Source organism: Echinops telfairi, unplaced genomic scaffold (assembly GCF_000313985.2).
Source record: "Echinops telfairi isolate 266 unplaced genomic scaffold, ASM31398v2 ScPeMD7_6273;HRSCAF=7185, whole genome shotgun sequence".
Taxonomy (NCBI): Eukaryota; Metazoa; Chordata; class Mammalia; order Afrosoricida; family Tenrecidae; genus Echinops; species Echinops telfairi.
In genome coordinates, this window is record NW_022110173.1 from 2713664 (window position 1) to 2737941 (window position 24278).

General features: G+C 38.0%; 1 protein-coding gene and 1 pseudogene across 2 annotated transcripts in view; one reads left to right on the plus strand and one right to left on the minus strand.

The window, feature by feature from the left end:
* ADIPOR2 (adiponectin receptor 2) overlaps positions 1 to 24278 on the plus strand; it is a 65813-nt gene that overhangs the window by 16902 nt on the left and 24633 nt on the right. For both annotated transcript variants that reach the window (XM_045295904.1, XM_004710290.2), the window contains exon 2: positions 19308 to 19563. In XM_045295904.1, the coding sequence (XP_045151839.1) occupies positions 19390 to 19563 (174 nt within the window). In that variant the 5' untranslated portion in view covers positions 19308 to 19389. The remainder of the gene's footprint in view (positions 1 to 19307; positions 19564 to 24278) is intronic.
* LOC101662363 lies at positions 4720 to 5068 on the minus strand (annotated as a pseudogene).

Sequence of the window (24278 nt, forward strand, 5' to 3'; positions counted from 1 at the left end):
GCTGTATCTTTTGATAGCCGGGCACCATCAGCTTTCTAAGAACTCCAATTTTAATAAATCCTTTTATTGCTTCTGGTATGTAGCAGAGATCCATGTTCTTTGCTTTTTCTTGCCTTTCTTAATGTCTTCTACACTGTTGTAAAGTACAATATTCTATCAGAGTCAGACTCTTGGTTTTGGCATACAAGTGTTCTCTTGCATTTTTTGAGAGCAGCAGCGTATGGTCCATTCAGACATAGGGTTGTGGATAAGCGCATTGGCTTGGGATTTAGGCAGATTAGGTTGAATCCAGACTCCACCACTTATAAGCTAAGCTATATTTGGATTGAACCAAGATAATTAAAACCTCTGGGTGTTTCATCATCTTCAGAATTGGGAAAATAATAGTACATTTCCCCCAGGATTCTTTTAAGGATTAAATAGATAAGATAATCCACAGAATATTTTTCTTGTATGTAGTAAGCACTGCATGTATAGTATAGCCTCTCTTAATTTTATTCTCCTCCACCTCCAGCAAATAATTTTCAACCCTACTTTCATCCTGAACCATGCTTGGTGTTGTGGATGCAACATTCACAGTTAGGAGAGGAAGGCAGGCAATATGAATAGATACATGCAGTAAATTGTGACCCTTTCTGTAACAGAACCATAAATGAAGTAAGTTGATGTTTTAAGTAAGTCTAGGGAAATTCCTACCCCTGAGTTTGCTTAATCTTGAAGTGCTGTTAGAATTTCCCCACTTACTTACTGAACACACTGTGTCAGTCACCATTTAAGGTGCTGAGATTATAGGACACAAGTGTTCAGTCTAATGAGAAACGACCAATAAAAACATTAGACAGGGACAAGTTCTATGAGAGAGATCAGAAGGCGATGTAATGAGAAGTTTCTGAGGGGCTGTCAGTCAAGGATTCTTTGAGTTATGTGACCTTCAAGTTGAGGTCTGCAGATCAAGAAGCAGTCACCCATGGAGATCACCGGGATGAGCATTTCAGGCTTGGGGAAACAGGTGACCACAAATCCCTTGGGTTTTGGGAGTATTGAGAAGCAGACAATAGATCTCTGTGTGTGTTCTATCTCATACTCACTTTATACTTCCCTGCACTTTACTTTTCCTTCAGGCTCTGTAATTTGTTGCAGTGGCCACACAGACTCACAGACAATGTTTATGATTAAAGGGTTTATTAAGGAATTTAACAAATTACAACGAGCATGAGAAATGCTCAGGATCAATTGTTCAGTCAAGACATGTTACAAAGTTCTTTCAGGGCTGCTAATAAATGCCCTAAAGGTATGCCACTCTGCTCTATAAGTTCAACCCAGAGACACTCAGCTACAGCTATTAAGGACCCAGAGGCACCCTACTCCAGTAAGCTTCAACCTGAGGACATTTGGCTCCAGCTCTGTGGGTCAGCAAACGTAGCTTCCCTAATTAAGTTCCCAGAGGCACCCCACTCCACAAGCCAGCCTCTTGCCCCAAAGCACTCAGCGTTACTTGCTCTGGGGGGTGGGAAGCCCACCACCTTGCCTCGTGCTCTGGTGTTTGGTTCTGTTGCTGCTGCTCTGATGTCCCAGCTGTCTTCTGGATCCGGGAGGTTCACTGCACAGGGATGATGTCACTGGCTCTTGCTGGCAGTGAGAGCCCTTGCTCCTGCTACTCAGAGGACTCATTCTATATCCTGCTACCCAGCAGGATAGCAATCCAATGAGTCCTGTTAACAATTACTCACAGGTGAATCTTGTCAGAATCCCACCTTCTTACCCGGACCCATTCAGGAAAAGGTTGTTTGGTGGAAGTTACAGAAATTTAGGCTAGAAAAGCCACATCAAATAATTCCATGCCCCTGCATGACTGGAATATAATGGGTATGAGGAAGAGTAGTATAAAATGCAGTCAGGGACAGTCATGGAATAAGTCATGGAAGACCTTGTGAGCCTCAGCAAGGAGTTGAGGTGCAAAGGAAAGCCCTTGGCGGAAAGTACACTTTTTAAAAAGTGTGCTGTGTCTGTTATATTGGGAATGGAAGCTAAAGGCAAGGAGTGGAGGTATATAACAAGGTTATAAACCAGAAGACCCTAGTAAAACTCAGAGATGCTGGTGACATAGGCTAGAGAGTGATCGTGGAGACATGTGGGCTGATTGGGTATGTGTTTTGAAAGCTGAATCAAAAGGACTTGCTGATTGCATATGGCCAATGAAAGAAACCCTAGGACTTGGGCGATTAGAAGATTTTTAATATAGTTTACTGAAACGTGAAAGATTGGAGGGGAGAGCATGTATGCTTGATGGGATAATCACAGGCTGTTTGGTTTGACATGTGAACCTAACATCCATATGGAGATTTTATACTTAGTAGAAGTTATAGGAAAGAACCCTGGTGGCATAATGAGTTATGCATTGGGCTGCTAACCACAAGGTAAGTAGTTTGAAACCACCAACTGCTCCGAGAGAGAAAGATGAGGTTTTCTACTCCAGTAAAGGTTAACAGTCTCGAAAATTCACAGGGTCAGTTCTACCGTCTTGTAGGGTCACTGAGTCAGAATTGACTTGGTGGCAGTGAATGTGTTTTTTATTTTTGAGCGGTTATAGGAAGGAGCCTTGGTGCACAGTGGTTAAGTGCTTAACTGCTAAAGGTGGGTAGCGTGAACTCACTAACTGCTCCATGGAAGAAAGATATGGCAGTATGCTTCTATAAAAATTACAACCTTGGGATCCATAGGGGGCAGTTCTACTCTCTCCTGCAGGTCACTAGGACTCAAAATCCAGTTGATGGCAACAGATTTGCTTTGGTTAGTAGGTTACTGTAGTTCTCTGGAGTTACGAGAGTCACTGACATATAACTGCTCAATTTAGAGTTCATAATATGAAGTTGACAATAGACTTCACAGGTACCTTTGAAGCCTTCATGCAGTGGGATTGGAAGCTAGATTGTGTGAGGTGCACGAGATAAAGACAGAATGCAAGGTGGAGAGATGGAGACAGTGACTGTAGGCTCCTCTGAGAAATTTTCCTGTAAAAAGGAGACAAATGATATGTCCACAAGTAAGGCCTGGATTTGAGTTATGGTACTATAAATTTCACCCAGTTTTTACAGGTGGATATTTTTCCTCTTGTGCATTAAGAGAACCTTAGTCTAGGGAAAGTGACTCCAGGTCATTAGAAATTGAAACTGGAACCTGTTTTTTAATTTACCTACTTTGGTACCAAGTATAGGTTACTTATTATGATAAAATGCCCCTTGTTCTTTTAATTCAAGCCCCTAGTTAATTCAAGTCCTGTCTACTTGTTTTTGAAACTATTCCAAGATGAAGGATAGGAACTTTCTAGATAAGATGTACATTTTACACAAATAGGTTGCTTAGTTTAAAATGCTCTAACTTCATCCTCTGTATGCAGGTCTATTTAAAACAGTAATGCTTTGAAGTTTATTTGGAATCATACCCCAGCTCAGTAGAGCCCAAGAAAAACAGCAAGATGTTAAAGAAACAAGTACCTGTCAAAGCTGCCTTTGGTAGATGAATGGAGCAAGAGCTGTGGGCTTTGTTTTCCTTTCTTAAAACACTTTAAAAAGTTGGGTGGAAGTTTACAGATCAGTTTGGTTTTCTATTCAACAATTTAGGCACATTTTGTTTTGTAACCTTTGTTACAATTCCCTCGAGGTGTAACAATACTCTGCTTCTTCCTTAGGTTCCCATTTCTTTAGTGCCGTTTACTGCAGGAATGCCTTCTGAGATTTGTTTTTGAGGAGAAGTTTCCCCTGTAGTCTCCTATTCTGAGATTTGTTTTTGAGGAGAAGTTTCCCCTGTAGTCTCCTATCGTTGCTTATTTTGAGGTATATTCCTCATGAGTGTTACTGTACGTTTTATAGGCCTTCCTGTTGGGTGGCTTCAAGGTGAGCTCAGGGCTGGGATTCAGTTCTGGCCTGAAAGGGTGTTTGTCTCGAACTGTAGTGTTGGAGGTTCTCTCAGATGGTGAGTCTGGTCTTTTAAAAATGATTTTAATGCTGCTTTTTTTGCCTGGACCCGGTTTGATTTTATTTCCTCTGGTTTGATTATCATTTTTTCAGTGCATGCTCCTTAAGATCTCATAATTTCCCAAAAGTTTTTTTCTAAAGACATGCAAGTTTTATTAACACACTCCCTCTCCACTTGCCTTCCACAATTCATTCAACATTAATTGATCAGGTAACATGACATGTTTTTACAAGAGGAAGCTAGTAAGAGACATTTTGTTTTATAGGTTATTGTTGAAATAAAAGCAAAGTTACTGTTCTTAGAGCAGAAAATGCTGAATGTTCCTAAATAACCTTTAATAAAGGTATTTAACTAGAGGTTAGTAACTTTGACCGATCATCTATAGATCTCTGAAATATGTCAATATTTAGCTAGAAGCAACTCATTTGAGCATATTTAGGTACCAATAGGTATAGCTACAGATTAAGGTTAGCTATTGGTTTTTAGTTTAGTTTTGTTTTTTAGCTATTTAAAAACAAACAAACCTATTTTTGGGGTAGAAGGAGGAACATCAGATTTATGTTTATTAGTGGGGAGGAAAGGAAGAATTGAAGCATGAGGGCAGACCTTTGGCCCTCTCTTTCTTTAACATTGCACAAAGCCCCCAAGCCTTTGTCCTTCCAGGTAGGTAGGGAGGTGGGTGAGCAGAAGCCTTAGCTGTAGCACAAGGCCAAGGAGGAGGCAGAGAGCGCTAAGCATTTCTCCTCACACGTGGCTCATGGACCCAGCCCGCCATCTCCCACCAGCTTCTGCAGCAGGCTGAGATGTCAGTGGGTTCCCGACCTTGTTCTGCCTTTTCACAAACATCACCTGTCCCGTCAGGTTCACCAGCAGAGTGTGTTCTCCAAAGACCACAGACAGGCATTTAAAGGATAAGTTCATGCCTTGGTGCAGAAACTATATGTGGTGCTAACCAGCTCAGAGATGGCGCTGGCTGCCTGCTCCTTTGGTCTGTAGATCCCCAGATGAAGCCAAGCATTGCGTCTTCGCTCAGCATCGAGTAGTTCAGCTGTTCTGGGATTCCCTCTAGCCCCTGGGTCAGTGCAGAAGTCATCGCAAGTTTCAGGTACTGGGGCTCTCCCTACTACAAGTAGTTTCCAAATAGAGCTCCAAAGTATGCCTTTTCCCAAGCTCTTAGGAATAATTTTTGGGAACCGATCACAATGATTGACATATTAACACACCCCCCCCAGGGGGATGAACAACAGAAAAGAGGGTGAAGGGAGACAGTGATGTGTGTAAGACATGAAATAAATAATTTATAAATAATCAAGGGTTCATGAGGGAGGGAGGGAAAAAATGAGCTGATAACAAGGGCTCAAGTAGAAAGAAAATGTTTTGAAAATGATGATAGCTACATATGTGCAAATGTGCTTGACATGTGCTTGGATGTATGATATACATGGATTATGACGAGCTGTAAGAGCCCCAATAAAATGATTAAAAAGAAAAAGAATATCTTTTGTAGTTAAATCCTCTCAAATGAAGAGAAGGTTTCAGATTTTAAAGAATTGGATCTTTCGGGTTGGGTGGGGCAGGATGCAACAAAAAAAATTAAAAATGAAAAAAAAGAATTTAAGTTGCACTAGCTGTGGAGCATTGGGCTCGCTTGTTCTTTTTTTTCTACATCAAGACCTAGTAAACCAACCAGTAAAGATTCATCATGTCTCTGTAGCTATCCCGAGCTTCAGTAGCATTTTTAGGGGAAAAAAATAGGTATGAAGTGGCTTCAAAAAGCTTGTAGAAAAATTCCACTCCATATTTTCTACAAACTTTTTGAAACCCTCTTGGTAGAGTGTGCATAGTAGAGAGGTAACCCAAACCACTGCCGTCAAATTGGTTTTGACTCACGACGCTCATCGGATTTCTGAGGCTTCGTAAGTCTTGGTGGGAGCAGATAACCTTATCTTTCTCCTGTGGAATGGCTGGTGGCTTTGAACCACTGACTGTGGTTAGTTAGTAGCTCAACACTCTCCCACAGTGCTACCAGGGCTCTTTAGAAGAGTGGTAGGTATTCCTTAGTAGTCTTTATTTTCTAAAAAGCTTACCAACTTATTACGCATTTTACTTTACATAAAAATGGAAATATAAATATAGCAAATACATTAATTATTAACGTAGGTTCTTTCATAATCCTTATAAGGATACATGAATAGATGTTTATTTTTATACTGTTAAACAGTTCAACAAATTGTCTTGCATGTCTTCATTTTCACAAGTACATTTCTGGGTTTTTTTTGTGTGACATTTCTGGTTTTCAACTAATTAGAAAAAATTTTTTTTAACATTTATTGGGAGCTCTTATATAATGACAATTTTGTAAATTCCATTAGCTCAAGTATAGTTGTACAATAGAAAAACTTTTAAACACAGTATGTCTTTGATGATTTTATTTTATGTCTTGGATGATTTTTATTTTGAATAAAGTTTAAGTACAATGATTGTTAAACCTGATGATCAGTAGAATAACCTGGACAGTTTCAAAACAACATTCTTGCTTTCTCATTCCCTCGGAAACTTAAAGGGATCAGAGTATCTGAGGGCGAGATCTGAAAATAATGCATTTTTTAAAGCTCCTCAGGTAACCATAGACTAGGAAACCTGTTAGTGTAGTTGGTAATGTATTGGGCTGTCAGTTTTCAATAACACTCATTCACAGAGGCAGAACCATAGGTCAACATTTTGAACCCACTGGCCACTCTGAGAGCAAGGTGAGATTTTCTGTTCCCATAAAGATTTAGTCTTGGAAATCATAGGGAGCAGTTCTTCTCTTTCTGTAGGATCAGGTCACAGTGAGCTGGGATTGGCTCGGTAGCAATGGGTTTGGTTTTGGTTTTGATTTTTTCAGGTTAAGTACTGAGTAAATAAGTTTTGGAATCACTGATTTAAGTGTTTTGTTATGCCAGACTACTGTTAACTGTGTATCTTAATTTGTTGGATATGCTGTCAGTAATCATTGCTCAGTGATTCTGAAAAGTAGCCGTGGTGGCATAGTGGTTACACCTTGGGCTGCTAACCACAGAGCCCGCAGTTTGAAACCACCAGCCAGCACTTAGATCATGTGAACATTGCTTACTTTGTGTACTTTTTACTTCAATTAAAAAAAAAGAAAGAGGCACTAAATACTAGAGTATGTTTTGCTAAAATGAAGCTTTATTTTCTAGTTCATGAAACTTTAATTTGGTGTATATATTTTTCTTTTACTTATAAGCTGTGAACTCTGTAGTCTCTTAACTGAACATGACTTTGGAAATATGAATTAAGAAATAAAAATTTCTGCCCATTTTTCCATCTAACGTAATTTGCCTTTTTAAGTAAAAAACCTTATTCTCTTAATTTATTTAGAAAATAAGGGTCAATGAGTTGAGCTTTTCTTTATGAATATGTTAAACTTGGAGTAGCATAGGTAGAAGAGAGAGCTCTAAGAGCTAGACTGACTAGATGTGAATTCTAGTTCATCCACTAGTAGCTGTATGCTGATACTCAGACTTTGTCTTGCTTTATTTCCTGGAGATTTATACCTATGTAATAGGGTGTAAGATAGTTAGGTGATAAAAAAAAGATGAGTTGGTTCTTGTTTAGCTTTTGTAAGGAACAGTGGCTAGCATATAGTAAGTGCACCTTAAGTTATAGCTGCTCTTATTATTGCTTTTATTATTATTACATCATCCCTATCATTTGTTAAAACATGTTGAGTGTTTTTTGGGAGACTGTGTGCACATTTATGGAATGGGGTATTTGGAGAATTCTGTGGGACCTGTGATTGTATTTGTTATAATTGAGGCAGTGTCAAAATTTACATCACAAAGGAGTTAAGTGTTATATTGGATTAATATAATCCAATTTAAACATGCAAGATATAATAGACATAAGTTTAAAAAATAATTTTATTGGGGGCTTATACAACTCTTATCACAATCCATATATCCATCCATTGTGTTAAACACATTTGTACATTTGTTGCCATCATCATTTTAAAAAACATTTTTTTTCTACTTGAGCCCTTGGTATCAGCTTCTCATTTTTCACCCTCCCTCTCTCCCTCCCTCCCTCCCTTTCTCCTGAACCCTTGATAATTTATAAATTATTATTACTTTTTCATGTCTTACATGGACCAATGTCTCCCCTTACCCACTTTTCTGTTGTTCATCCCCTTGGGAGGGGGTTATATGTAGATCATTGTGATTGGTTCCCCCTTTCTCCCTACCCTCCCCTTCCCCTTCTGGTATGGCTACTCTCAATCGTGGTCCTGAGGGGTTTATCTCTCCTGGATTCCCAGTGTTTCCAGCTCTTATCTGTACCTGTGTACATGCTCTGGTCTAGCCTGATTTGTAAGGTAGAATTAGTCATGATAGTGCGGGGTAGGAAGCATTAAAGAACTAGAGGAAAGATGTATGTTTCATCGGTGCTATACTGCACCTTGACTGGCTCGTCTCCTTCCTGTGACCCTTTTGTAAGGGGATATACAGTTGTCTACAGATGGGCTTTGGGTCTCCACTCTGCACTCCCCCTCATTCACACTGATACGACTTTTTGTTTTGGGTCTTTGATGCCTGATACCTGATCCTATCGACACCTTGTGATCACACAGGTCGGTGTGCTGCTTCTATGTGGGCTTTGTTGTTTCTCAGCTAGATGACTGCTTGTTTATCTCCAAGCCTTTAAGACTCCAGATCTTTTGATAGTCGGGTACCTATCAGCTTTCTTCACCACATTCGTTTATCACGGAATGCCACGTTAATAGAACAAAGTGTTCTTGCATTGAGGGAGTACTTGAGTAGAAGCCCAATGTTGGTCTGCTACCTGAATACTAAACCTATAAGTGTATGTACGAAGATCTATTTTCCTATCGTTATGTATAAATATATTTACATATGTACATGCATGTATGTAGACCTCTATAGATGCCCTTTGCCTCCTAGTTCTTTCCTCTATTTTCTTTTACTTTCCTCTTGTCCCACTATCATGTTCAGCCATTGGGTTTCAGTAATTCCTCTGTTACATTGCCTTTGATCAAGCCTTACTACTAGTCCTCCTACACTCTCCTTGCCATCGATTCTAGATCACTTGTTCCCTTGTCCCAGGGTTGGTTGATAGCCCCCTTCCCTTCCTCACCTCCCCTGCTCCCGTGTCTCCCCCCCACATGAATCGTTGGTCCCATGGTTTTCCTCTCTGGATTGTTTATCCTACCTATCTTATTTAGATAGATATGCAGATACAATAAAAAGCACAAAAACAAGACAGAACAAAACAAAGAACCAAAAGAAAAAGAAAAGCCTATAAATTGTTCCAGGTTTGTTTGTTGAGCTTCAGGAGTGTTTTCCCATTGAGTCTGATGGGGTGCCACGCCTTGGCCCCAAAGTCTATTTTTGGTGTCCCCTGGGGACTTCATTGCTTTGCTCCCCTTGCTGCTTTGTTGCATACCCTTAGCGTTTCACGCTGGTGTGGTGGGGTCAGATCGGGCACAATTCCTGCACTGTGTTTTCAGTTTTGTCCACCATAGCGCTATAGGTCAGTGAGGGATGTCATTTCTCGTAGTGGGGCCAGCCATATGGTCCTCTCTGTGCATTGGCTGCTCTGAGCAGGAATATCGTCTTCAGGGCTTGGTGGGCCAGGATGTGTTCCACTCTCTCCTTCCTTCTTTGTTTGCTCCTGTGTGCTCTGATCAGTCTTGCCCTTCACCCTGAGCTGTAGCTTCAGTGCTATCCTCTGAAGTGAATTCTTCTGGGGTGGGGGGTGTGTTGGGGGTATGTGTCCGCGTAAAAGATAGAATCATATTTAACCATGTTAAATGAAAATTTAGACTATATCAGGTAATGGATAGTTATATCCTATTAATTATCTTTCAGTAGACTATTAAATAATGCTCTGAAGTAGTCACAATATAGTAAATACATAAGAGGGTGTTTTGGTGAATAGAAACTAGTTTAGTAGTTGGGGTCAACTACTAGGGATAAGATAAAACAATAACCAGGACACGCTCAGATCCACACAGAATACATGCATGTAGACCAGCATGAATGAACACGTATGCACACGCATATATACATGCTCACATGTACACACCCAGCACATGTACTCTGTGTACATGCACACAAGTGCACACACACACACTCACACCTGTGCCCCAGTCAGGATGCCCACACCCTCCTGCACCCCCCTGCCCTCTGTGCTGCCCCCTTGCAGGGCAGCCCGTGAGCTGCCCCCTTGCAGAGGATTTAAAAAGAGGCTGTTTATACAATTTCTAGTAAAGAAATCACTTTTATAATCACACACACACACCAAATAAAACAATAACTAGGAGCTATCAAGAGCCAACAACCGCTGAAGTAAATATCATGACAGTAATGTCTATCTCCTCCCATGCCTGTAATTATTTTAGTAAGAAAAAATTACTGTGCCTGTTACTCTTTTTAAAAGAAAAGAGTTAAAACAAAAAAAAAACATACTTAATAGCAAATTTTTTAAAAACTATTTTTAACAAAGCAAGACACAACTGCAATAGCATTATCTACTTTGACTATCTACCTCTAGGACATTCAATGTCAACTGTCAAACTGATTATTAGAAGAAGGGAAAAAGATTTAAAACATAGACAATAAAAGTATTAACAACAAAATTGTCCTGCTGGGTTAGAAATAGAAAAAGAATTTGAAGTTAGTCTTTTAATTTTCTGTAAGATTCTGAATAATGAGAGAATCAATGGGAAATACTGAATCTCAAGAATACCTTATCTGCTAATCTTAAGAGTTCACTGTATTCTACTTTACTCACCAAATTTCAATGACTACATTCTATGAATACTGCACTACATTACACAGAGATAAAAAAAATCATCAACAACAGAAACTGGGTGGTCAGAAAATAAAATAAGAGATTACTACACCTGACCTTTTCAGTTCCTAAACTTCCTCTTACAATTCCACTGTTCTCGCCTGTCTGTAGTGTACAGATTCATTAGCGAGTAAATAATTATACTGACAATGTTTACTAAACAAGATACTCATTTTCTACATTACGTTGGTAAAACATGCTTTGTACCTTACTACTGTGTGTTTCAGAATGATGATGGCAACATATGTACGAATGTGCTTGACACAATGGATGGATGGATGGATTGTGATAAGAGCTGTATGAGTCCCCAATAAATGAATACAAAACTACAAAAAAAAAAAAGACTCTGTCTTTAACAGATGTTTCCTTTTATAGATGAGCACAGGCTTTCTTTGAGGCACCAAGCTGCTGAAATCACTCTGAGGTCTTTATTGGCCCCATGTTTTATGTCATTATGTTTGATTTTTAAAGGTACCCTTCAAGTACAGAAATTTATAAATTACAAACATACTTACCTAATTAAACCATGTGTGCTTAATTTTGATTTGGAAAATTTAGAGTAGCTCTGTATGCAGAAGGCCTATTTTCATTTCTGGAGTGGGAGGCATCATGAGCAGAGTGGGAAAGACGGATGGAAGGACCTGAGCTTGAATTCCATTCTTCTCCTTCAAAGCCTGTCTGAACCTCAGGTTCCTCGGCTGTAGGAGGGCGGTGTAGTGGGTCTCTAGGGTAGTGAGGAAGAATAAATGACAACATAGACAATTAGATATATGAGAGAAGCTTCAAAAAGTTTATGGACAAATTCTGTTATCTTTTAATTTCAATCTTATGTAAACATTTTTGGAGCCTCCACATAATTCTGTTAGAAATTGTGGCCTCGATTTGCTAGATTTCCAGAGTGCCTGAATATGCATATTTGTTCCTAAGACATAGAGTTTGGGTATATGTCAGTGTATCTTTCATAATTGAAGCCCCTTCCCCTTAGAAGCAAGAATTCAAAATATTTGTTTTAAGAGCATTATAAGTTTGTAATGGGGGAATGCTTATTATTATTATTAGGCACTGTTTGTGCGTGTGTGTGTGTGTGTGAATATGAAATCGTGCATGGACTGTTGTATAAAGAAGAGACTATGGGTATAAGAATAGAAGTGCATGGACTACTTAGGGAGCTATTGGGAGCTACTATCAAAATATAACATGAGAAAAAGAAGTAGGAATAATTTTAGAAATATTGCAGTATTTGCTAAAGGATTGGGTATAGAGATGTGGAAAGAAGTGGAATTGGGGACTTTGCCAATAATGGTGTGTAGTACTGTTCATTCAGGCAAGTAAAGCTAGAGTTACTGCTGTAGCCACAAATTGTAGATTATAATTTGAAAGGTAATCCCTTCAATCATTAAGTAGGAAAGCATAAGGTAAGTAAATACTGTCCAACTGTGACAAGTTTATAACTACTAGAAAATCTGTAGGGAACTCAGTTTGCCAGAAAGTGTGCCTTTGGGACAAATAGCCTTGTTGGAACTAGGAATCCCTGGAGAATATTATAAAATAATAAACATCAGGTTTGATGGGATGACTATGCTTGCTATTAAGTGATTTTTTTTTTTTAGAACTAGAGAGCTTTAGTCCAAGATAAATCTTTTTAAAATGGACCAGTCTTGGTAAAAGTGTATACAATATATAAAATGATAACATGAAGATTAAGGGGAAGGGAGAGGGAGCACTAGAACTGATTAAGATTTAAATACAACTCTTTTGGTGGGATTCATACCAGGGATGCAGGGATGGTTCAACATACAAAAGACCATTAGTATTATTCATCACACTGACATGAAAAACTACTAAGAACCACATGATACTATCAATGGATGCAGAAAAAGCATTCGACAACATCTAACACCAATTCCTGTTTAAGACACTTGAGAAGATAGGAATGGAAGGAAAGTTCCTCAAGACAATACAAGCTATGTATGAAAACCCAACAGCCAACATGGTAGTCAGTGGAGAAAAGACTAACACAATCTCATTGAAAAAGGGGACCAGACAAAGATGCCCCTTGTCCCCACTCTTATTTAATACCGTGATGGAGGTTTTAGCTAACAGCATAAGGCAAAGAAGAGACATCAAAGGTATTCGTCTGGGGAAGGAAGAGGTGATACTAACGTTATTTGCAGATGATATGACTTTATATATGGAAAATCCCAAAAGCTCCACAAGGGGAGTACTGGAAGCAATAGAGTTTGGCAGAGTGGCAGGATACAAGATCAACAAAGAAAAGTCCATCGGACTGTTACACACATCGGATAAGACCACAGAAGAGGAGATCCAAAAGGTGGTACCCTTCACAATAGCCAAGCACAAATTGAAATATCTAGGGATATATCTGACTGAAAGAACAAAAGATCTATACGGGGGAAAAACTACAGCACACTATTACAAGATACCACTAGCGACCTCAACAAATAGAAGAATATCCCATGCTCGTGGATTGGAAGACTGAGTATAGTCAAGATGTCAGTTCTGCCAAAGGTACTATATAAATTTAACGCAATCCCGATAAAATTACCCTCATCGTTCTTTAATAAATAGATAGATAGATAAATAGAACTCTTTTAAAAAAGCGATTTAGCAATGGAAATGTATGATATGTGAATACTATACCAAGAAAACTACTAAAAAGAGAAACCAAACATACCAGTGGTGACCATGGGTGAAGGAGAAAGAGTTGTTGCTTAGGGGGCACTGAGTTTATCTTAATGGGGATGGAATAATTTGGAAAAGGATATCAATGATGGTTCTACAACATGAAGAATATAGTCAGTGGCACTGACTTATACATGTAGAAGTTGTGGAACTGGAGAATGTTTTATATTTATGCCACAGTTAGAAAAACAGCATGAAATAACAATGAGTACAAGGAAGAAGAAAATGTTTTAGAATTGAGTGTGGTGAGAACTGTATAACTCTCCTTGATGTGATTGAATTGTTGAATTGTATGACATGTGCATTAAGTACTAATAAAACAAAAGAAAAAACCAGGTTAACGGAGTTTAATGTCTTCTTAAACATGAGTTTTCTGTACTAGTAAGAATATTAATGGTTGTTGAATTTAGAATGGAAAGTCAAAGTATTGGGAGACCCTGGTTCTGATTCTTGCTAATTTTTAAATTTCTGCCTCAAGAGTCTCAGGTTACCCTCTTAGATGGCTAATTTCAAGAAAGAGAAAGCATTCAGAGACAGCAATTCTAGGTTCTGAATGGAATGTATAAAAGTAGGAGAAATAGGATAGGATAGCAGCCTTTTTAAAGGATTGATTATCAAGTCTTCTGAAGAATGGGAAATTGGATTTGGTAATGCTACTTTCTTATTTAGAAAGATTATAGTAATCCTAAAGGCATTTGCAAATTACCATTTTTTGAGAACTTTAAAGATTTATTTGTGTTAGAGAGTTAATGACAGCCCTCAATTTTGTCAAGTGGCAGGTATTTTGGTTACCTTGTACTGTTATAAAAGAAATGCCAGAAGTAGTTGACTCTAAGAAACATCAATCTAATTTCTTAGCACTGGAGACTAAAACTGCAAATCGGGCTCAGGTGGGTGGATCCTTTTGTGAGATGCTTCATTTCTGGTATCTCTTGGCAATGCTTGGTATTACTTGGCTTATTGATGATCCTCACATGGTGTCTATATATTTCCGTGTCTTTTCTGTTCTTTTTATCACTCAGAAGTGATTAGATTTAGAACCCACCCTACCTACTTAAGTATGACCAGATTAATACAGCATAGAAACTCTGTTTCCAACCAGGATCATATTTACAGCTATAAAACAATGAAACCCGTTGCTGTCAAGTCACTTCTGACTCATGGCAACCCCATGTGTTGTAGAGTAGAACTGTTCCATAGAGTTTTCATAGTTGTGAGTTGTCAGAAGTAAGTTGCTAGACCTTTTTTCCAAAGTGCCTGTGGGTGCCAACCTTTTGATTAGTAGCTGTCTGCTTAACCATTTATGTCATCCATTTACAGGTGTTGGAGCTAGGATTTCAATGCACAGTTTTTTTGGGGTGGGGGGGGGAATTCAAATTTTTCAAGTTCCTTCAAAATAAATATATATGTAAACCCACTGCTGTTGAGTTGATTAGAAATCATAGCAACTCTGTAGGGCAGAGTAGAATACCCCACTCGGTTTCTGAGGCTATAAGTAGTTAAGGGAGTGAAAAGCCTCGTCTTTCCTCCTGCAAAGCAGCTGATGGTTTCAAACCTCTGACTTTGTGGTTAGCAGCCTAATGTGTAACCAATTATGTCCTCAGTACTCTTCACTTAATGTTAGAAATTGGGATTTAGGTTATAGTGTATGTCTAAGTTAAAAAAGAAATGTTAAATTTCCTGTTGTGCTTTACATGGGATCACCAAACCTCCAAATCAAACTCATTTGCCTATAGTTGATTCTGACGCATCTAGGACAGAGTAGAACTGCCCCATGGATGTCCACAACTGTAAATCTTCTTGACTTGTGGGTTTGAATTTCAGCCCTTTCAGTTAACTGCTGCTGAGTGTTTTAACCAATACCCCAGGGTTCCTCACATGGGATAAATTGCCTGTACTTAATGTTTCTGGCAGTGAAAGCCTATTTATTTGTTTTCAGCCCTGGGTCTCATTTCTTTGTTAAAGTATTTAAAATTAAAATCATTGGAATAAACGTGTGGTTCAAAATTCAAAAGTCACTAAAGGATATACAATATCCCGCACTTGTTCTTATTTACCCAGTTTTCTTCCTCAACTTCCTGAGATGTGTTAAATAAACACCCTGACTTTTTAACACAGTATTACATATTTATTATTTTCGATTGCACACATTTATTTCACAATGCAGTTTTACACAATGCTAAGAGCACTTTTCTTTATACTTTACAGGAGAGCTTGAAACAATATGAACTTCAAATTAATGGTCATCCCAGTACACATCCAAATCTAACCCAAGTAGAAACATTACAATTTGTTCAAAGGCTTAATGGCAATAATCAAAGGAGGCAGAGAGTTAGGTTTACTTTACATAACTGACTGGAAAATACATTCAAAACACAGCAAATAAACATTAATTTATTATGTGCCTCCTGTGCCCAGAGGAGGGGTAGTTGCTATGTCCAGATAATCCCCTATTTGAAACGGATGTGATTGAAGGTCCCCTTCCTGCCCCACATGGTGTCGCCAATTTCCTTTACTAAAGTGTAGCTCTGCAGCTCGCCGGGCTGCACGTTTCCGCGAGAAGTTGAACTCGTCCTTTTTGGTGAAGACTCGCAGCAGCAGCAGCAGCAATAGCAATAATCTGCTTCGCTGCTCTGAACTCCCAACCTCTGCTGCTGCGAGCATGAGAACCAAGTCTGCTATTACATAACTAAAATAGAAAGTATATATAATTGGAAATATTTTAGCTTCTCTTACATAATGTGCAATATGAGTTATAAATTGTTCTCAGGTTATATTTGGATATGCCATATAGAAATTTGTTGTTTTAAAGTAGCTGCAGCTATCAATCTTTTATGTATTTTGAATTTCACCTCACCGCCTTGACAATTACAAGAACACTTTCCTCTCTGTATTTGGATGCCTTATTTTTCAGGTTTACATCTTTGATCCATTTGCAGTTTATTATTATTTTTAAATCGTTTTATTAAATGTTCATTTGTTTAGCACCATTCATTTTTAAAATTTTATTTTATTTTTTTAATCATTTTATTAGGGGCTCATATGACTCTTATCACAATCCATACATACATCAATTATGTAAAGCATATTTGTACATTCATTGCCCTCATCATTCTCAAAACATTTCCACTCCACTTAAGCCCCCGGCATTAGGTCCTTATTTTTCCCCTCCCTCCCCGCTCCCCCCTCCCTCATAAGCCCTTGATAATTTATAAATTGTTACTTTGTCATATCCTGACCTGACCCTTCACCCTCTTTTCTGTTGTCCGTCCCCCAGGGAGGAGGTCCCATATAGATCCTTGTAATCGTTTCCCTATTTCCTACCCACTCTCCCTCTACCCTCCCAGTATCACCACCCACACCACTGGTCCTTAAGGGATCATCCGCCCTGGATTCCCTGTGTTTCCAGTTCCTATCTGTACCAGTGTACATCCTCTGGTCCAGCCAGACTTGCAAGGTAGAATTCGGATCATGATAGTGGAGGTGGGGGGCGGGGAGGGAGGGAGGAATCATTTAGGAACTAGAGGAAAGATGTATTTTTCATCGTTGCTACATCGCGCCCTGTCTGGCTCATCTCCCCGAGACCCCTCTAGCACCATTCATTTAAAAGGCCATTCTAACCCCTACTAATTTCTTTTTACCTCTGTTAAAAAAAATTGGACTTATTTATGTAGGTCTATTTCTGGGTTCCATACTTTGTTTCTTGGTGGCACAGTGGGTAAAGCATTGGACTGCTAACCACAATCCCTGCAGTTTGAACCCACCAATTGCTCTGTGAGAAAGACGAGGCTTTCTGCTCCTGTAAAGATTGTTAGTTTTGGAGACACAAAGGGGCACTCTTTCCTTAGGGTGTCTATGAGTCAGAATTAACTGGATGGCAGTGGGTTTGTCTTTTGTTTCAGTCCTCTGATAATATGCCACTGCCTTGACTGTGGTGATTGTATGGTGGGCCTTCATATCATGGAGAGGGATTCTTCCCCCTTTATTTTTCCAAGATTATTTTAGGTAACCTTAGACTTTTGCCTTTCCTAATAATTTTATCTGTTTCTAAAAATCTTTCCTGGAACCATGATAGGCAACAGCATTAAATTTGTAGATCAATTTGTGAAGGATTGGCATCTTTATTATATTGAGTCGTCTAATCTAGGAACATATGTTATTATTTTTTAGATCTTTGATGCTTCTTATCATCTTTTGGAATTTTCCGTATACAGATCCTGTACATGTTATGTGTACACATAAGTATAAGGGAGCTTCAAAGCATTCATGGGAATGAAACGAAAAGACAATGGGAATTTTCTTAAAACTTTTTATTATGAATTAGCGAGCAGAGAATCATACACGTTTTGTTTCAGTCATCCACTGCAATCCCTTCAGTGGCCATTACTTACCCCACTTCTGCCTTGTGTTGTGTTAATGGAATTTCCCCACAGACGTATACTTTCTTTAGAGAAATTATAAATGATTTTGTGTCTTAAATTGTTTCATACTAATTAGAAAACTTTGTTGATAGGTATGTATACTGATTACAGGACTTTCTTTTTTTTTTTTTTAATCATTTTATTGGGGGCTCTTAATCACAACTCTTGTTTATCTTCAGGAGTTGTAAACAACTCTTATCCCAATCCATACATCCATTGTGTCAAGCACATTTTTTTAGAGGATGATATTAAGCTTTATTTAAAAAACATTTATAATTTATTGTATTTGTTAAGAATATTCAGAGAGCAAAACATACACGAATATAACATTTTCTACATGTACAATCCAGTGACATTGACAGTAGATTTCATTTTAATACTCACTCAGCCACATTTACGCTTAGTAGAGTTATTTCTTACTGAAACTTGTTCTTCTTTCCTCAGTCTTTTCTACCAGGTTCCTCTACCCTTTTGGTTCCTATGGTGTTCCACAGTGATCTGTCTTGAGATCTCTTCTCTCCTCACTTTCTTCACTTACATACTTCATGGATTTAGATCCATTTTTTAATAATGAGATTATTTTATTGGGAGCTTGTACAACTCTTAATCACAATCCACACATATATCCATCGTGTCAGGCACTTTTGTACATTTGTTTCCCTCATCATTCACAAAATATTCGCTTGCTATTTGAGCCCTTGGTATCAGCTCCTCATTTTTCTCCTCCCTTCCCCCTCCCCCATGAACCCCTGATAATTTTAAAATTATTATTATTTTGTCATAACTTACACCATTGGACGTCTCCCATCACCCACTTCTCCGCTGTCAGTCCCATCATTGTGATGTTTAAATGAGATTTGACATATGCAGCCCAGTTGTAATACCTAAAGTCTACCTATATTCATTCTAAAGTTAGTTATTTTTTTAAGTGGAAAAATGATATGGTATATAGTAAAAAATAAAAACAAAGTGGAAAGTTTAATTCTCTTAAGTTTAATTCCCTTCTCTACTTCTGTACCATTCACACAATTTTGAATATTTTTCAATAACTATTCTGTGAACATATACACTTACATATGATTATGTTTTTACAGCATTTAATGGGAGCATCTCATACGTGCATATCTCCTTTTGTATATTTCAATAGAGTTGGTTGATCTTTTTATTATAAAATATAAGTTGTTCTTTTTAAATATCTTATTCTATCATTCTTACTGATTGCTGAGTATCGGATTGTGTTTGAATACTGATTAGTTAATATAACCAATATTTTTTATCAGCACTCATTTCATGCATTTATTTAAAATATATTTATTCAAAGCTTTCTTTTCTTAGGGTCAACTCACTATCTGAAAGTACATCCTCCCAAGAAGGGACCGAAAGAAAGACCTGTTTGTAAGAAAAGCTTGGGTATCCCATGAACGAGACAGAAGAAAACCGGTTGCGGTGCAGCAGGACTCCAGAGCCAGATATAAGGCTCAGAAGAGGGCACCAACCTGATGATTCAAGGAGAAGTAATAATGAAGACCTCCAAGGAGGGAACTTGAAGCCCCTTCTAGAGGCACCTGTTCTTGCTTCTCATCGGAACAAAGTAAGTCAAGGTGGAGGAGGATGGTAAATGACACAAAACACTTTCCCTATAATACTTGAGTATAAGCCGAGGCACACCTACAGTTTTTTTGCCACAAAAAACTGGGAGGCTTTTTCATCATTAAAAATGTGCTGAGAACGGATGAGCCCTATAGGACCAGTGGTGTGAGTGGCAAAACAGGGAGGGTAAAGGGAGAATGGGTAGGAAAGAGGGAACCGATTACATGGAACTGTGTGTGACCTCCTCCCTGGGGGACAGAGAACGGAAAAGTGGGTGAAGGGAGATGTTGGACAGGGCAAGATATGACCCATTTGTAAACTATCAAGGGCTCATGAGGGAGGGGGGAGCGGGGAGGGAGGGGGAAAATGAGGACCTAATATCGGGGGTTTAAATGGAGAGAAAATGTTTTAAGAAACGATGTACAAATGTGCTTTACACAATTGATGTGTGTATGGATTGGGATAACAGTTGTATGAGCCCCTAATAAAATGTTAAAAAAGAAAAAAAAATGTGCTGAGAAAAAAAACTCGACTTATACTCGAGTATATATGGTATGAGGACTATATAGATAGAATGGGTGTCAAGACACTTGCAATTTTTATTGTTCAGGATAATTTTACATTTCATTCTTAAATTAGTTCAGGCATTATTTGATTTCACAGTTATGTCTTTTGCTAGCACTTGAAATCATATGCCTTTAACTTGTTTAAGGGAGAAGAAATGGGAGATTTTTTAGTTACCAGATAGTCTTTCTAATTTGACCAAGCTTTAGTAATGAATTATCAATTATTTTGTGTGTGTGTATTGGTGGAGGTGGTAGTGGTTTTAATATTTCCTTTCATTCTCCAGAGGAAATGCCAACCTTTAAATGATTTAAACTAGGGGGGAAAAAAGGGGAATGGAGAGTATGGTGGGGGAGGGAGAGGATAGAGGGGAGTGGATATCAAAGAGTTCAAGAAGAAAGAACTACTTGATGTGATTGAACTGTGAAATGTTATCATATCTGTAAGAGCTCCCAATAAAATGATTTTAAACAAATAAATGATGTAAGAAGCAACAATACCTAGAGAACAAAAGTATAGTTATCTATGAACAGCATCAGAACTCCATGTTGCAGATGTTTTGCTGTATGCTTTATAACCATTATTGTGTAGCATTTATTCAGTGTTATGACTTTGACCCTTTACTTGAAATACCAGCTTTACAGTCCCTAAGGGTTGTGCTTGTTGTCCAAGTAAAGTATTACTGCTTGAAACCCGGAAGCATCTTGTCCTTTCAGGTATTTTATGAAGATTTCATGAGAGAAGCTTAAGGTTCTGTCTTTTATTCTTGGTAATGTTTCTACTCTTAACTAGATTGTGTTACAGTAGTTTGATGTGTTTGTGCACGCACACGCACATGCACACCTGCTTATCCCTACAACCACAGGACAGATTGGTTGTTATAGGATTTTTAAAAACGTTCTGCCTATAATACCGGTAAGTATAGTGTAATTTGGCTTTTTGTGAGTCGGATTCCCACCGTCTATGCAGGACAACCAGTCTCAGTATGGAAAATGAGTGACATGGGTTCCCTGACCAAGCAAACAAACAACCAACCAAACTCACTGCCATCAAATTGATGCCGACTCGGCAACCCCATAAGACAGGTTAGACCTACCACTGAGGATTTGCCAGACTGTAACTCTTTATGGGAGTAGAAAGGGAGCGGGAGGTCTTTCTTCCCAGGTTTCCTAAAGGGAGTAGAAATGTGATAATTAGTAATAGGAAGAAGATTGACCAAGATATTAAAAGCAAGGGTAGAGATTCATGTTTTAGGCTTGTAAAAGATAACAAGTTATTTATTTCCGTTGGATTTGTTTTTGTTATGTGTGATATACGGTTAATAGAGGCTCTCCCTTTTCCAGTTATGAAAGGACTTTTATCAATTTTTTGGTATCAAGAAATTTTCTTTAAGATTTCTAGAATAAACACATTGACCTATCCTGAAATATGCCCATAAACAATTTAAAGAACTAGTGGTGATTAAATAATTCCTCTGACAGTTGTGTGGCGTGGAGTGTGTACCTGTATCCTTAGTAAAAGTTATATTTAACAATTTAAAATTGATGCTTGAGCTTATAGAATCAAGAATTTTAAAGCTTGAAGGAATTGTATACTGACAAATTTGAAGTTAAAAATTACAACAATCTTCTCTTTATAATACCAGTTATCATATGTTAGCTAAAGTTCTCTTTGTAATACCGGTTATTACATGTTAGCTTATCATTGTGATAATGAAACATCCATTCAGAGTTCAGATTTTGCCCACCCAGTCCTTTTGTATCAGGTTCACATGAATTGATTTTGTTCCTGTGCACATTTGTTTATCATCATCACTTGATAGATACTAAAGAATATTTACAGTTTTTATTTCACTAAACAACCAAATAAATGTGATTTAAAAAAAGTTCTTATGAATTGATTATACCAAAAAAGCAAATCCTTCCTCACGCAAGGCGGGCAAACTAGCGCATAGCAACCTTATATAGGGTTTCTAAGACTGCAAATATTTTCCGCAGCAGACAGCCTATTTTTCTCCTATGCAGCAACTGGTGGGGTTGAAGTACCTTACAGTTAGCTCTTTTAACAGATTTTCCGTGAAAGGAGTCAAAGAGTGAGAGGGAACTGATCCATAGATCATGTGAAATGTTAGAGCTGAAAACGTCCTCTGAAATCATCTTGTTTACCTTTCTCAGTTTACTGATCAGGAAATTGTATATTTTTGTTCCTGTTGGAAATTTGTCCTTTGCGTGTTGTTTTTCTTTGGAGTGCAAGTTCCTTTTTTAAAAAGTAAAGGTGGTGTTAGGCTAGATTGGCATCTTTATATACACTACTTATCTATTCTAGAAGCTGTTTCAATAGAACATTTATTGTTGGATTAGTTAGTAACGAAAACTTTTCTTCTGCTGTAGCCCATCACAATTATTGCAACTTCTGCACTTTAGCTACAGTACTGCCCCTTGCTGCTAATTTTAGGGTTAACTGTAGAGTATAGGTTTCCCCTTTTCAGAAAAACAAAACAAAAACTGTAACTCTCCCTCTTCCCCACAATTATTAAACAAAAACACACATTTTTTTGGTACTGTAGCCCACAATCCAGGATAAAGTGTAGGTATCTGCCTTTGTAGCCCCCTTGGATTATTCTGGTTGTCACCCAGGGGGTGTTATTACCCAGGGGCTCGATCAACTACTTGGGGGAAACACTTGTGTACAGTAAACGTGGGCTTGGGAAAGTTTTAGGAAACTGTCATTTTGAGACTGAAATTAATAGCAAAATATTTAATACCTTTAAGTGACAAAGTTTCATGTATGGATTCATATATTTTTGAGAAAGGCTTCATTACTTGTTATATTCAGTTTTAAAGTATCTGAACACTTATCATCGTTAAAATTATACTTCCAAGTAACTTGAATGATGCCTTAAATTTGCATGCATCACTTTCACAGGTATTATCAGACTTATACTATGAAACAGGAAGAACATATTTTAGTTTTAAAGGAACAAAAGTAGGGTTGAGAGAGGTAGAGTAATTTGACCTAGGTTACATGGCTAAATGAGAGCATGTTTTAAGTCTTCCGACTCCCCTTTCTGTTGAACAAAGCTGCTTTTGATGAGACTTGGCACCAGAGTAACGTAATGTTTCAGAATTCCAAAACCCGCTCCAAAGTGTTTATTTTGAACCTGGAGATTAGATTGAACAGTTGGTACTTGTTTTGTTTTTGTTTTTTTGGACCGAGTTGTTGAGCATACCGTCTTTTCTATCAGGCCAGGATAATTTCACTTCTCAGGTGCATTCTTTTTCATAGACTTTGTTTCTTTTGAGAGTAAATAAATTCAATGTATTCTATATAATACAGCCTTTCATATTTCTAATGACTTTGCATAATTTTCCTTGAAATTTTTCTGTTTTGAGTTATAGAACTTAACTGGACCTCTCTTTCCCAGCGGCTGCTGCACGATGTAGCACAGCCGGGCTGCCGTTCAGAGCGGCCAGGTCGCAGTCGTGCAACTGTGCCGCGCACTCTGTCTGGCTTGAGTCCCCTTTACTGTAGAACCTGAAACTGCTTCTATTCTCTATAGACCCACTTGGATCACAGAAAACAAAAAGGAAACAAAAAAAGAACTGGAGTATGGGGTCCATTTAAAATGTGCTCCCTTAGGCTCCCTAAATGCCAGTTGTGCATTGGGTAATAGAAAAGGCCTTTTGAGAGAGTTGTTGTATGAAAAAAAAACCACAACAAAACAGATGCCTTTTAAAATTTTAATTAAACTTAACTGAAATTATGGGTGTACAGAATTAAGATAGGGTAGTTACATTATTCGAGGAGGAATCTGTCATTTGGTATCGATTGTTTCCAATCATTTAAAAAAACAGTATTCTTCCTTAATCCTAAATTTAAATTCTTTTTGAAATGTGTAGTGTTGTATTGGTTGAAATGAATAGCCTGCCTCTAGGCAACTTATATTTGCTTAGATAGTTTATTTATTTATTTATTTATCTATCTATTTATTTATTTATTTATTTATTTCATAGCTATGAATTTAATTTTTTTTCCTTTTTTAACATTTTATTAGGGGCTCATACAACTGTTAGCCCAATCCATACACACATCAATTGTGTAAAGCGCATTTGTACATCGTTTCTCAAAACATTTTCTCTCCATTTAAACCCC